General features: G+C 44.8%; 1 protein-coding gene and 1 non-coding gene across 3 annotated transcripts in view; both read right to left on the minus strand.

Annotated features, from left to right (window-relative positions):
• The window catches only part of ATP8A2 (ATPase phospholipid transporting 8A2), a 492,224-nt gene that overhangs the window by 343,617 nt on the left and 132,505 nt on the right, over window positions 1-16,102 (minus strand). For both annotated transcript variants that reach the window (XM_086329703.1, XM_086329702.1), the window contains exons 21-24: window positions 15,002-15,086; window positions 13,335-13,474; window positions 11,786-11,924; window positions 4,366-4,430 (exon numbers count right to left, since the gene is read on the minus strand). In XM_086329703.1, coding sequence (XP_086185829.1) covers window positions 4,366-4,430; window positions 11,786-11,924; window positions 13,335-13,474; window positions 15,002-15,086 — 429 coding nt within the window. The remainder of the gene's footprint in view (window positions 1-4,365; window positions 4,431-11,785; window positions 11,925-13,334; window positions 13,475-15,001; window positions 15,087-16,102) is intronic.
• LOC147361654 (U6 spliceosomal RNA) lies at window positions 8,762-8,867 on the minus strand. The gene has a single exon (XR_015138510.1). It is a non-coding gene; the product is annotated as a U6 spliceosomal RNA (small nuclear RNA).

Raw genomic sequence — 16,102 nt, forward strand, 5'->3', positions numbered from 1 at the left:
AACAGGAGCTAACAGTGCTATAGGTCAATTATATTTCAAAAGCAAACTCATAGAGAAAGATCAAATGTGTGGGTACCGGAAGTGAGGGATCGGGGAGGGGAAGCGAAGGAAGGTGGTCAGAAGCTACAAACTTCCGGTTGTAAAGTAAATAAGCACTCGGGATGGAATATATAACATGATAAATATAATTTATTTATTAACTGCTGTAAGTTATATATGAAAGCTGTTAAGAGTAAATCCTAAGAGTCCTCATCACAAGAAATATTTTTTCTATCTAATTTTGTATCTAGGAGATGACATTCACTCAGTGTATTGTGGTCATCATTTCATAATGCAAGTAAGTCATTTTGCTGAACACCTTAAATGGATACAGGGTGTTATTGGTCCCACACAACTCTTTGCAACCCCATGGACTGTAGCCTGCCAGGCTCCTCTGTATGGAATTCTCTAGGCAAGAATGCCGGAGTCGGTAGCCATCCCCTTTCCTGGGGAATCCTCCCAACCTAGAGGTTGAACCCAGGTCTCATGCATTGCAGGCAGATTCTTTATTGTCTGAGCCACCAGGGAAGCCCAACATGTACAGTGCTGTATGTCAATTATGTCTCAATAAAACTGAGGGGGAAAAAAAAAAGTGGTAAGCTTAGATTGGGACCAACGGCCAGAAATTGCTGACCCCTGCGCAAATGGACCGAAAACGACCTACACTGTGTCTTCCAGCACAGCAGCCACGAACCACACGTGGTCTCGTTCAAATTACTTGAAATTGATAGTTGAAATTAGTTGAAATTAGTTGAAATTGATAGTTAATCAACTGGTAACGTTTCAAGTAATTAATAACCATTTATGGCAAGCAACTATTGCCATGGACAGCAGAGCAAAACATTTTCACTTCTCATTAACCCCTTACAGAAAGTTTTCTCTTTATATATATATATATATATATATATGTATTGCTTTATTTTACACAGAAAATTTAAGTTCTGGGTAATAAAGGGAAAAGAGTACCTCAATAAAATAATGTTCAGGTCAAATGAGTAAGTTCACATGAACTAAAACATCTTCCATGAGGTTTATGAATTTAAGTGGAAGAAGTAGATGGTTACACTGGGAGAAGGAGACAGTGATAACTTAAGAATTTCCCCAATGAGAGCAGACAGCTCATCTCTAAGAAAGAATATTCCTGTTTCTACTTATACAGTAAGCTTGGGTTTTTATCTGCCCAGGGATTCTTCTTCTTCAACATGTTCTTAAGTCATTCATTTAAGACTGCTCTCATATTGAAAGACTGAAAAGAAAATGCTCATCCAAACAGAAGAGCAATCAGCAACGCGTCTTATCTCTCGTGGTTCACCCAGCACCACACCCCAGGGAGGAAAAGCAGAGACCGTCCACATGAACTGATGAGGGGCTTCAGAGGTACAGACGCCCCTGACTCCCGCCCCTGGAATCATCAACCGGAACACCACATCCTGGCCTTGACAGGAGGATTCACATCCCCAGTTTGCAGGTAGTAACATCTTCCCCCTTTACAAGTATAACTAACCCTAACACCTGCTCTGAGTGCTGGCATTTAAATATAACACACTGACCATAAGCACAGCCATGGGTGCCTGCCAGGAACAAGCTCTTGTTAGTTCAGTTCAGTTCAGTTCAGTCGCTCAGTTGTGTCTGACTCTTTGCAACCCCATGAATCGCAGCACGCCAGCCTCCCTGTCCATCACCAACTTCCAGAGTTCACTCAAACTCACATCCATCGAATTGGTAATGCCATCCAGCCATCTCATCTTCTGTCATCCCCTTTTCCTCCTGCCCCCAATCCCTCCCAGCATCAGAGTCTTTTCCAATGAGTCAACTCTTCGCATGAGGTGGCCAAAGTACTGGAGTTTCAGCTTTAGCATCATTCCTTCCAAAGAACACCCAGGGCTGATCGCCTTTAGAATGGACTGGTTGGATCTCCTTGCAGTCCAAGGGACTCTCAAGAGTCTTCTACAATACCACAGTTCAAAAGCATCAATTCTTCGGCGCTCAGCTTTCTTCACAATTCAATTCAAGTGACCTACAAATGGAACCTCACTGTTGAGCTCCTGGTATCTTATCAAACTGCCAAGCAGACCACTGGTGACCCTCAAATCAGCTCCCAGCCAAGATCTTACCAGTGGCTTTAGACCGTGAGAGGGCAAATAGGGGTCTCTTCAAATTTCTCAAAAGGCAGATCAGGTGGTCTGGTATTCCCATCTCTTGCAGAATTTTCCAGTTTATTGTGATCCACACAGTCAAAGGCTTTGGCATAGTCAATAAAGCAGAAATAGATGTCTTTCTGGAACTCTCTTGCTTTTTCCATGATCCAGCAGATGTTGGCAATTTGATCTCTGGTTCCTCTGCCTTTTCAAAAGCCAGCTTGAACATCAGGAAGTTCACGGTTCACATATTGCTGAAGCCTGGCTTGGAGAATTTTGAGCATTACTTTACTAGCGTGTGAGATGAGTGCAATTGTGTGGTAGTTTGAGCATTCTTTGGCATTGCCTTTCTTTGGGATTGGAGTGAAAACTGACCTTTTCCAGTCCTGTGGCCACTGCTGAGTTTTCCAAATTTGCTGGCATATTGAGTGTAGCACTTTCACAGCGTCATCTTTCAGGATTTGGAATAGCTCAACTGGAATTCCATCACCTCCACTAGCTTTGTTCGTAGTGATGCTTTCTAAGGCCCACTTGACGTCACATTCCAGGATGTCTGGCTCTAGGTCAGTGATCACACCATCATGATTATCGGGGTTGTGAAGATCTTTTTTGTACAGTTCTTCTGTGTATTCTTGCCACCTCTTCTTAATATCTTCTGCTTCTGTTAGGTCCATACCATTTCTGTCCTTTATCAAGCCTATCTTTGCATGAAATGTTCCTTTGGTATCTCTGATTTTCTTGAAGAGATCTCTAGTCTTTCCCATTCTGAGAAATTTGTATGCAGGTCAGGAAGCAACAGTTAGAACTGGACATGGAACAACAGACTGGTTCCAAATAGGAAAAGGAGTACATCAAGGCTGTATATTGTCACCCTGCTTATTTAACTTCTATGCAGAGTACATCATGAGAAACGCTGGACTGGAAGAAACACAAGCTGGAATCAAGATTGCCGGGAGAAATATCAATAACCTCAGATATGCAGATGACACCACCCTTATGGCAGAAAGTGAAGAGGAACTAAAAAGCCTCTTGATGAAGGTGAAAGTGGAGAGTGAAAAAGTTGGCTTAAAGCTCAACATTCAGAAAACAAAGATCATGGCATCTGGTTCCATCACTTCATGGGAAATAGATGGGGAAACAGTGGAAACAGTGTCAGACTTTATTTTTCTGGGCTCCAAAATCACTGCAGATGGTGACTGCAGCCATGAAATTAAAAGACACTTACTCCTTGGAAGGAAAGTTATGACCAACCTAGATAGCATATTCAAAAGCAGAGACATTACTTTGCCAACAAAGGTTCGTCTAGTCAAGGCTATGGTTTTTCCTGTGGTCATGTATGGATGTGAGAGTTGGACTGTGAAGAAGGCTGAGCACCGAAGAATTGATGCTTTTGAACTGTGGTGTTGGAGAAGACTCTTGAGAGTCCCTTGGACTGCAAGGAGATCCAACCAGTCCATTCTAAAGGAGATCAGTCCTGGGATTTCTTTGGAAGGAATGATGCTAAAGCTGAAACTCCAGTACTTTGGCCGCCTCATGCCAAGAGTTGACTCATTAGAAAAGACTCTGATCCTGGGAGGGATTGGAGGCAGGAGGAGAAGGGGACAACAGAGGATGAGATGGCTGGATGGCATCACTGACTCGATGGACATGAGTTTGAGTGAACTCCGGGAGTTGGTGATGGACAGGGAGGCCTGGCGGGCTGCGATTCATAGAGTCGCAAAGAGTCGGACACAACGGAGCGACTGATCTGATCTGATCTGATCCATTCTCCCTGAGCCTGTGTAACCAACTGTCATATACACAGAGACAACTCCTGACACTTGAAACTAGAAAGGAAACCCTGCAAGTCTTCATAGCAGGCAACACTTGAGCTGACCGTCACTCCCTTATGGAGATCCTAACAGGAAGTCAAACCAGACTAAGACTACTCCATTATAAATGTATAACTCTAGGTGAGTAAAACAAAGCATTATCATGAAGCTCAAAAAGCAATGTCCTAAACTTACTATTTTGATGTTTAAAGATATGACTTTATGCCATCCATTCATAAACAAAAACAGAAAATACACCAAGTAGTTTCATAGTCACTTTTCAGGAAAATAAATAAACACTGCTTATCGGCCATAGTAGAAATAAACAAAAGGTTTAACACAATTATATCAAATATAACTTTTGAAAAGCTACTTACGTCCAAAGAATCCTCCTTCAGTAGGATAAGGGCCATGTTCTGTGACACCAACCGACAGGAATAACCTAGAGTGAAAAAAAGAACAAGATACGTGAATTACCATCCTCTCCAGGACGCACCATGTTCAGAGTCACCTGAATTCAGTCCCCCTCCTGCACCTGACTGATGACCATGTTAAGCCTATGGGTTCACACAGAGGAATTGAGTAGAGCTTGACCCTTGCAGACAGCTCTAAGAGCACTGCTCAAGAAGGTCTCCATAACTAATAACTAAAATGTCAATAACACTTGTCAGTTTTCTGTGGATTTTCCCTTATCCTTCTTATCCCTGTAGAACAATAGGATGAGCTCTGGGTTCTCTAGAACAACAGCAAACACTTTAGGAGACAAATGGAACCCAAAAGTACTCCTCAATCACCATAAACGCACCTACTGTGACATTAAGTCCCTCACCTGCTTGGGACTTCCCTGGTGGCTCAGACAGCAAAGAATCTACCTGATGATGCAGGAGACCCAGGTTCAATCCCTGGGTTGGGAAGATCCCCTGGAGAAAGGGATGGCCCCAGTCCAGTATTTGTGCCTGGAGAATCCCATGGACAGAGGAGCCTGGAGGGCTACAGTCCATGGGGTTGCAGAGTCAAACATGACTGAGCGACTAACACTGGCACTTTTACTTCAATTCTCACGGCAGGTTTCTAAGGAATCCTATGATACACAGAGAGAGTTACTTTTCCTGCGAAAGCTCAAAGCAATCCCATTTCAAAAATTACATGAGCTTTAAAACAGGTTTGGAATAAGAGTATCTCAGTGCTAATTCTTAACAATTCCCATCGCATTTTAAACAATGGTACCTCTCCTCTGTAGGTTAATTTAAGCTAGGTACTCTCCCACTTTTCCTCCCGGAGATGAACATATTTCTATGAAGCTCTTTCCTACTCAGACTTTGAGAGCCTCTTCTGACTCCTCCCCTTCAAATCCCCAGGCTCTGGGGAAGAGGAGGAGGTGGGCCTAGCCAACCCCAAGTCCCAGGGTGTTTATGGGGGCCCTGGGCTTTCTTTCAAATCACCCTTCTCAAGAGAGCTGGCAAAAACATGTGTTCACCACCAACCCGTACTCAATTGATCTCATCGAGAAAAGGCAAGAAGAGAGTCCTCCCACCTAGAAAAGTGGCCCTTACAGCAGTAATGGACCACTGACCACAGAAACCTGAGAAGGCAGTGGCACCCCACTCCAGTACTCTTGCCTGGAAATTCCCATGGACGGAGGAGCCTGGGAGGCTGCAGACCATGGGGTCGCGAAGAGTCGGACACCACTGAGCGACTTCACTTTCACTTTTCACTTTCATGCATTGGAGAAGGAAATGACAACCCACTCCAGTCTTCTTGCCTGGAGAATCCCAGGGACGGGGGAGCCTGGTGGGCTGCCATCTGTGGGGTCGCACAGAGTCGGACACGACTGAAGCAACTTAGCAGCAGCAGCAGCAGACCACAGAAACAGGGAACAAGTCATCAGCATGAAGGACATCACCCTTCATGCAAGGATGCACGTGACCATCACATGAAGGGCCTTAACCCATGCTGTTCCCTGGGCAACAGGAGCCAGGGCTGTCCTCCAAAGAAAAGCCAAAATAACCCTCCCCACAGATGCTGTATTTACTAGAAAAGACAACAGGCATTTAATTGATGGACAAGTCACAGAGCTACTGTGCGTATGTGCTCGATTCTACCTGGCAGGCTCTCTTTTCATCCCCACGAAGCACTACTAACAGGCACAAAATAGAACTCAAGACAGACTAAAATTAAGATGAGAAAAACCTTGGGGTGTTTTTTTTGGGGGGGTGATAAATATTTTTGTTTATTTTGGAATGTATGAAGTATATTCTTCACTAATGATGGTCATTTGACAAGAATATTTAGCAGCCACCTCAGAACACAAATTTTCAAGCACAAAACTACAGCTTTTTATCCAATTGTAATTTTTTTAAGAATACCACCAAGAATACCTAGTCCAGGCAGTTAATAACAGTTATCTCAAGGGAATGAGACTATTTTGCTGGTTACAACTGCCACATATTATTAATATTTTTAAAATGAAAACAACTCAAAAATCACAGGACCACACAAGCAAACACCTGTTAAACTTCTAAGAGGGGGAGAGGGAAAAAAAGGAGGAAACACACAATTTTATATGCATTTCCAAACTTGTTCGAGTCTGTATTTTAACAATAGTGATGAGTATAAATGAGTTTCCCAGGATGCCATTAAAAGTTCTACAGAGCAGGATAGAAATAATTGAACTTTCTTTCCCCAAAATTTTACAAATGTATTCTTCCTTCCTATATATTCTTAGGTGAAATATAGAAGGGAGGTCTACATTTTATTTTCATTGACAAACAGGGATATTGAAACTTTAATCATTTTTCTTCCCTTGCCCCAGAAATTTCCAGCAACTCCACACAATAGAGACTGTTACAAATTTAGTATAACTCATGTCAAAGGATTTGCTGGTAGTTCTTGATATGAACAACAGCTGCAGAAGCAAGCTGTAATCTTTAAGCCGTCGCCTGCCGCTTGATTTTACATTTTGCAATTTAAGTCAAATGCCACTTGACAACTGAAGCTGCATAAAGATATTATGGAAAAGCTCAAAGTATTTTTCTATCCATTGCAGGGAGAGGGTAATAAATAAAACCACTGACACATTCATGAATTTAAATACACAGAACTCAAGGCTTCTGAGAAGAAACAGGTTTGTTTTTTTTTTAATTTGGAAAACGAAGCAAGATTTTGCTTAAAGAATTATCACACAGAACACTTGCTCTAGACAGACCATGGAAGTTTAACACAGTTCAATGTGACTTAGCTAATGTGGCAAATTAAATTATGTCAATCCAAGTTTGCTGTGCTTGACTTCTAATGTTTTTGGATAAAATGAGATCAACTCTTGGAGAAGAGCCAGGTATGAAATGTCAATCTACTCTTGTAAATTGAGGTCTATTTCTTTAATCTCACAATCTAACAAGACGACCGTAAAATGACTGAGGAGGGGACCTCTGGGATTTCACTCTTTACTAGGGCCGAAGTTAACAGTACACCACTAAAGTGTTGAGTCTTTCTGCTACCTGAGTAGAATCAAAGAAATCAAAATATTACAGCATCTACGGTACTTAGAGCTGGACCTGGCTTTAATAAAATCATCATTCACACTAGAAAATATGACCAAACCAAACCTCTTGGAACTCACTATCAGTGTCTTTTTTTTGAGGTAAGCATAAATTGTCAAAGATAGCTCAACCCAGATTTCTTCGGAGACACTTTTGAAGGTTTGTGTTCATGCTAAGTCGCTCCAGACATGTCCAAGTCTTAGTGGCACTATGGACTATAGCCCACAGGCTCCTCTGTCCATCGGATTCTCCAGGCAAGAATACTGGAGTGGGTTGCCATTTCCTTCTCCACAGGATCTTCCCGACCCAGGGACTGAACCCATGTCTCTTACATCTCCTGCATTGGCAGGTGGGTTCTTTACCACTGTGCCACCCGGGAAACCCTCTGGAAGGGTTAGGAATGACTGATTCCTACTAACCATATACCTGGATCCACCAAACTACCCAACAGTGGGATTCACCTTGGCTCCAAATCCTCAACAAGTATGCTGCGGGTTCTAAATGATATCAGGTAGAATCTGGTCATTCAGTGTTCAAGTGTGAGTGTATGGAACATAGCGCCAGATGTCAAAAACGGATGATAACAGATGGAACCCAGTCTCCTCCAGACTGGGTCAAGGCTCAAGAATCCCTCCCCATCAGAGAACCAGAATGTTGAAGGCTTGTCCACAGAACCACACCTAGGCACCTTTCTCGCCAGATCCTCAGATGCCTCTCAGAAAGGCTTCAACCATACCTCACCATGGCCCCTGCAAACCCTGCCATCGTTGATCTGTGCTATGCTCATTCTTTGTCTGAAACAAATTCTTGAGGTTCAAGTTTTAAACCCATCTCACCCACGTAGCCTCCGTTGGTCTTTCTTTTTTTTTTTTAATTAATTATTTTTTTTTTATTGAAGGATAATTGCTTCATAGAATTTTGCTGTTTTCTGTCAAACCTCAACATGAATCAGCCATAGGTAAACATATATCCCTTCCCCTTTGAAACTCCCTCCCCATCCCACCCCTCTAGGTTGATTCAGAGCCCCTGTTTGAGTTTCCTAAGCCATAGAGCAAATTCCCACTGGCTGCCTATTTTGCATATGGTAATGTAAGTTTCCATGTTACTCTTTCCACACATCTCACTCTCTCCTCCCCTCTCCACATGTCCATAAGTCTATTCTCTATGCCTGTTTCTCCATTGTTTCCCTGTAAATAAATTCTTCAGTACCATTTTTTTCCAGATGTCATATATAAAAAATATGGAATGCATCATGAATTTGCATGTCATCCTTGCACAGGGCCATGCTAATCTTCTCTGTATTGTTCCAATTTTAGTATATGTGCTGCTGAAGCGAGCACTCCCTTGGTCTTTCTGACGCACATCTTTCCTTCTGGGAAGTGACTGTCACATGTCAGGCTCACAGACTCTCAGGCTAGGTGTGGCCCAGGCTAGGTGACCTGGTATCTCTGTGCCTCAGTTCCATCTTTAAAAGGGGATAATGTCGATCTCAAAGGGGATGTGAGACTTACAGAAAGGACTGAGCCATCATACGCCAACCACCACGTGCACATTCACTGAGTAACCACTATGAACACCAGCCATGCTCGGCATCTACACTGCATGACGGGGACTTTCTCATCTGTCTCATTCTTGAGTTGTCTCATGATTCACTCAGGCCCCAAGTTGGGAATCTAAGCTCCACAGTCTACAGAGGAGCATCTGGCAACTATGGAGCTACAGGTCATCAAGAAACCACACACCTGACTCTCCTGTTAGTGTCACTGGGGCCGGGGCCGGGCGCCCCCAGCACCGCATGACAACCAGACTCATCTTCCTGGCAGTGGGCAAGTCCACCTTCATGGCTTTCAGAAATTAAACTTGCAAAAGACTACAGAAGTGGTTTTAAGGTATCAAATGACACCAAAAAGTCGATGGCAGCGGGGCACGGGAGGTGTCTGAAATGAAAGCTGTTCCCAGCATGATGACTTTAAAATGGATATGCATTCGGAGTTTGTTCTCACTTATGCTACCTCCATTAAAAGAAAATTATAGACCCTGAAAACCTCACATCTACTTTCTTACTACGTAATAGATGCTTCATCCAGCCATAATAGGAAATGACAACTACATGATTCACAAAGGCTACAGCTGAAATTTCACTTTAGAATAGCTGATGCTAAATTTTTGGGCTAAAAAAGAGAATTGCCAGTTCCCGGAAACACAGCTCATTAGTGTGTTTCAAGCACGGCACTGCAGAGTCCTGGCATTGTGCCAGTTCCAAAGGACCTCAAAGTCACACATGGGATGACTGTGTCTACCTAATATTCATAAGCTCATACGAGACAAATATCCTGGAATTTAACTTGACCACATGTATTTATTTTCAAGGTATAAACTAAAAGGAATGCTTCAAATAAATTTTCAAACTCTGACAGACAGATGGGTGGACAGGTGGTAGATAAATGACAAGAGATAGAGCAAATACTAAAGACAGCCAATAGCACCAAACACCAAATGTCACCTCTAAAGGGAAACGTTGCCAGTTAAAAACCATAAGAGTCAACAGCCATAAGACACTCCAACTTCAGAGGCAGTGAAATATGAAAACAATTTGTGTCTTAGAATGCATGAAATAAAGTACCTTCTCTAGGGTTTTCTAAGTCAAATTTTGGAGAGGGTGTTCGTGAAAGCTCTGTGAATCTGTTTAAAATGCATCCTGCACCAGGATTCATGGCCCCGAGAAACGTAGAGTGAGCCCTTGTAGATTCTGATGTCTCCCAGTCCCAGGGCTCTAAGACTGCTGATGTGTAAAGACCAAAGACAGGGTAGAGAAACGACCCCCAGCACAGCAAAATTGGCTCTCAGGACTCTTCTCCTTACTCCAGCTAAAAGGAAAACTGCTAGACACTTGATCTGCTTCCCAAGTACCTTCTGGGTACCCTAACATACACATAGGACACACCCAAATGTACAAAATATCCAGTCCATATAGTGGGAGACAGATGGATAACAGCTCATATCACAGAAGGTTTGAGGAACATGGGACCAGAACAGAGGCTGATGATTGTCCTTGATCCGGAGCACAACCTCAGGCTGCTCACCGCCGTTGCCTGTGGTCTGATGTGGACAAGTCCAACATCAAGTCTAGACATCTACACTGCATCCTCTGCAGGCTCAACTGATGCCCTAATTCAGTGGTATATACACAGAGGAATACTACTCAGCCATAAACAAGAAATAAAGCCATCTTCAGCAATACTCATCAAGTCATTTGGACTTAAATTCCCTTTCTTCAGTTTTCATTTCTGCAATACTTAGAAACCAAAGAGGTTGTCAACACATACAGGGAAGGGAAAGATGCAAGCCTGTTAGAAAAAACATATCAATTGGTAAAAATCATTAAAATGGCTATAACTAAAATAGTAACGCACATTTAAACTTAATGAAAATATGCTTAGTCTCTGAGACTAAATTTTTGTTGAAAAAGTAATAAGAAAATCAAGCTCTCATCAACTCTTGAATTCTCTAGGTTTTATGAATGCATACTCAGTCGCTCAGTCCTGTCTGACTCTTTGACTCCATGGACTGTAGCCTACCAGGCTCCTCTGTCCATGGGGTTTTCCAAGCAAGGATACTAGAGTGGGTTGCCATTTCCTACTCCAGGGGATCTTCCCAACCCAGGGATCGAACCAGCCTCTCCTGTGTCTCCTGCATTGCAGGTGGATATTTTGCCACCGAACCACCACGGAAGCCCTATGCTGCTGCTAAGTCACTTAAGTTGTGTCTGACTCTGTGCTACCCCACAGACGGCAGACCACCAGGCTCCCCTGTCCCTGGGATTCTCCAGGCAAGAACACTGGAGTGGGTTGCCATTTCCTTCTCCAATGCCTGAAAGTGAAAAGTGAAAGTGAAGTCACTCAGTTGTGTCCAACCCCCAGCGACCCTATGGACTGCAGCCTCCCAGGCTCCTCTGTCCATGGGATTTTCTAGGCAAGAGTACTGGAGTGGGGTGCCATTGCCTTCTCCAGGGAAGCCCTATAAGTGTGTTCAATCACTTTTCAGGAAGGTGTCATAGTCTTAATGTTTATAGCAGGCAGATAATGCTCATAAAGAGCATGTTCATTTGGTTTCACTAAACTTTTCTCGACCTTGTGAATAAAGAATTCTATAAAACACTATCTGTCAGTGTGTCTGAAGAGCCCATGGACACTTCTACAAGACTTTAAAAACACAAGACAAAAATCAGCATCGGGAAATTATTTTTTAAATGAATTACCTATATTAATAGCAGTTTCTTGTTTGTCGCCTGTCAACACCCATATTTTAATCTCGGCCTTCAACAGAGTTGCTATGGTTTCCGGCACGCCTGCCTGAAGTCGATCTTCTATGGCGGTGGCTCCAAGTAGCAGTAGATTCTGGATTGAAAAACAGTTTCAATTAAACATGGGGAAACATGTGAGAGAGGCATGAATGACAAAACTCCTCACAAACGAAAGGCAGTCAAAATGTTCTGAAGTAATTACCTTAATTCCTCTACATGAAAACTTTGTTTGCAGATAATTAATGACAGACATGTGTGGCATTTCAAAACCATCCACAAGGCCAGAGCCCCCCACTCCCCACACATGCACGCAGGCCAGTGCTCATCATCTACTTCTGGGTACCCAGGCATGGAGACCGTCTGGAGGCACAGCACTCGGGCAAGTCACCTTGGGGACACTAACTGAACTGAGCCCTCCCTCTCACTTCACTGACAAGCAAAGGACAGTGGTCCAGCTAACACCTGAGAAGAAATGGTTCAGTGACCAGCAAGCCAACGAGGTCCTGAGTGCCCACCTCTAGCATGGGGCCACATGGGTACTTCATCTATTTAGTTGCTTTATGATTCACAAAGTAAATATTCGAATCTTCGGGGAATCAGGGTAAATGGACACGTGAATTCAGCTCCATCTGCACCCAAATTTCATTAAAATGACAAACAAGGGGGAAAAAAAGCAAAGGTGAATCTAAATAAATAAAGGGATGAGAAAAGCAAGCAAGCAAGGACTCTGAAGCTACTGAAACTGGAAAACGGAAGGACCAACAGTTGCTGACATGAAACAAAAGGTTGAACACCGGCTTCCAGATTTCAGGGGATCAGCCTGTAGAAAGCTAATTCACATCTTGGGAGAAACTGAAATAACAACAAAATCCACACCAGCAACGTGGAGCCGCAAAGGCAGAGCTCAAACCGTGTTGGGATATTAAGCGTGACAACAGTAGGTAAGATGCCCAACCAGCCTAGACATTCTATCGGCCCAGGAAACTCAACAGGGTCAACTAATCTCATTAAGCCTCATTTCAGGCCAGCCCCGAAAGTCATTGATGCTGTTTTTGCCCTGATACTTAAAGACACGAATGCTTGGCAGAGGGTGGCTAGACCTTTCCAGTACCCCATAAAAACTGATGGTTTCTTAAAGAAGAGAAACGATTAAAAACTAATGATGACTTTTTACTTGGTTTTGTGTTTTTCCAAAGTGTATCTTTCTTCACTGATGTACCTCATTGATTTAATGAACTCGTTTTATGAAAAGTTTCAAATAACCAGGTAACTGTTACGTAAGGGTAATATGTCATAAAGTAAGTTATCAGGCTGCCAATTTTTGTGTTCAATAAATTGTAATTTCCTAGTGAGAAAAACAACAACAACAAAAAAGCTAATGGTGAGTTAAGACACTCATAAGATAGAGAGCATCACTGTGCAAGTTGAGCAAAAGGAGTCCTGCTCACAGACTGTCTGCCCGCTGGGCGTCGCTGGGCGATACAACCCCGCCACGTGCCGTTACCTTCTCGATGATCTCGTAGCACTCCTCCAGCCGCTGAGCGCGGTCCTTCAGGATGGTGCTGGCTTCCTGGTAGACTTTGAGCCACTCCTCGTAATCCTGCTCAGTGAGGTCGGCGTAAGCCACACACAGAGTCCGCAAGCCTGCAAGACAGCCCCAGCGTCTCTTGGTGAGGCTGCTGGTGACGGGCCAGCAGGGGGCTTACCCCCGGGGGACACTGTGCGACCCCACCAGCGTGTGCAAAAGTGAGACAGACCATCGGCTCTGTAGGGTCACTCTGACTCCACGTTCGCATGCTCAAAAGGGGAATTTAAAAGCAATTCTATTTTAATATAAACCAGCTCTTCTACAGATGCTGACAGTAGAGAAGCCATAAGAGTGAGCCCCCAGCAGCAGAGCAGGACAAGAGCTGGGCACGACCCACACCCAGGAGGAGCCAGGGCCGGAGGGCAGGAGCACCTGTCAGACAGCAACAAAGGCCTGGCACGCTACCACGTGGAAGACACGGGCTTCAGTCAGCCAGGCTGTGTGTGTGCGTGTGCATGTGTCCCTCGGTGGGAGTGTGCTCCCCTATGGCCCTGTGTGTGTGTGTGTCCCTTGGTGGGAGTGTGTTCCCATGTGTGCATGTGTGTTTGCACGTGTGCATGTGTGTTCCCATGTGCGCATGTGTCCCTGTCTGGGAGTGTGCTCCCACGTGTGCATGTGTGTTCCCAGGTGTGCACATGTGTTCCCATGTGTGTTCCCCTATGTCCCCGTGTGTGTGTGTCCCTTGGTGGGAGTGTGTTCCCATGTGTGCATGTGTGTTCCCATGTGTGCATGTGTCCCTGTGTGGGAGTGTGCTCCCATGCGATCATGTGTGTTCCCATGCATGCATGTGTCCCTGTGTGGGACTGTGTTCCCACGTGTGCGTGTGTTCCCCTACATCCCCATGTGTGCATGTGTGTTCCCATGTGTGCATGTGTTTGCATGTGTGCATGTGTGTTCCCATGTGTGCATGTGTCCCTGTGTGGGAGTGTGCTCCCATGCGATCATGTGTGTTCCCATGCGTGCATGTGTCCCTGTGTGGAACTGTGCTCCCACATGTGTGTTCCCATGTGTGTTCCCCCACATCCCCGTGTGTGCGTGTGTGTGCACAGACATGGGTACACATGCCCACGGGAGCCCAGGGAGACGAGGAAGCAGTGGCCAGCACTCACGCAGGGGCCCGGTTCTCATTGCACCCATGTGCAGAGGAGCCTGACATCAGTCTGTCTAAACCCTGCAGAGAACTCCTTTCCTGTTCTCTGTGGGTTCAGTGGGTTATTCTCACCAGAAGTCAAGGAGCCAGTGTCATAAGGAAAACAACAACAAGGGGAGTTTTCCCAGAAAGGAACTAGAAGACAATTCTGTGCAGCATCCGGTGTGAACCTGCCTCACCCGCGTCCCCCAGGTTAAGAGTTGGGGGGGTTCCTGTGTAGGTCACAGAGCACAGCTGGTCTGAGCCTCAACTCTTGAAACTGCCAGCGGCACAGAACACCAGGGGTGGGGATGGGGTTGGCGCAAGACCACCACCTGCCTGTGAAGCAAGCCAAGTGCTGCCCAGAGATGACACATGAATGTGAAGGCTCCCTGGAGTGCCCCCTGAAAGCACGGCTCTGCCAGCAGACATAACATTTCCAAATTCCACTCACCTTCCGTGGCAAAGTACTCCAGGTGGCAGAGAGTCTCCTCCATGTATTTTGAATCTTTTGAAAGTCTCTCAAAAATCACGTTATCCTATAAAACAGGGAAACACTGTAATTACCCTTAGGCCAACTAACCCTTCAGCGCCGCAAGCCCAGCTCTGACTTCCTGGTTTCGATCCAGTGCACGCCTGAGTGGGGAAGGGGAAGAACAGCTCTGGGCTGGATGCAGTCATGAGCTGTGGAAAGCAAATCGGCTGTGGGTCCACAAATCGGGGAGGACCCCGGGTGTCCAGAGGATAAGTAATCAGGGACACAAAGGGGCCCACGTTCACCCAGATTTGCGAAGCCCCCAGTGGAGTTTATAATACCCTCTGCAGAAGTGGGAAGCATAAACACACAGCAGACACCATTCAAGTGTGCGGTCTCTTCCTAGCGCTGCCGGACTCCCACCTGGGGGTGGGCACAACCTGCCTGGCACAGAATCCAGTTCAGCTGAGAACACACGGTATAGACAGTTCATCACCCAGAGATTATTCACATGACCTACAAAAGTAGGGCTGGAGGACTGCAGGCTACAGATCATGCAGCAAATATGTTACAAACAGCACAGTTTTAGGCTCCCCCCAAATCTTTTAAGAAATCTAGTTTGGTTTGGGGGGAGGCAAGTTGGAAAAAAATTAAATCCTATAATACTTTGGGCACCTGATGCAAAGAGCCAACTCATTGGAAAAGATCCTGATGCCAGGAAAGACTGAGGGCAAGAAGAGAAGGGAACACAGAGGATAAGATGGTTGGATGGCATCACTGACTCGAGTGATCACCGACAAACTCACTTGAGTTTGAGCAGACTCTGAGAGATGGTGAAGGACAGGGAAGCCTGGTGCACTGTGGTCCATGGGGTCGCAAAGAGTCAACCCTAACATAATCTGGACCTTAATGAATTCACATAGGATGCCTTTAGAATTCACACACATTGCCCACTTTTAAAAACTCTGGTCACAGTGTCCTCAAATACTTCTTCCCACAATTGGTAAAGATCAGTAAGATTTCCAATGCATTGTTGATCCTAGTATTATTTCATATTTTCTGACACAGACTCAAGAGCTG

The sequence above is a fragment of the Bos grunniens genome, chromosome 12 (genome assembly GCF_055505025.1).
Source record: "Bos grunniens cultivar Pamir isolate PY7600 chromosome 12, Bosgru_T2T1.0, whole genome shotgun sequence".
Taxonomy (NCBI): Eukaryota; Metazoa; Chordata; class Mammalia; order Artiodactyla; family Bovidae; genus Bos; species Bos grunniens.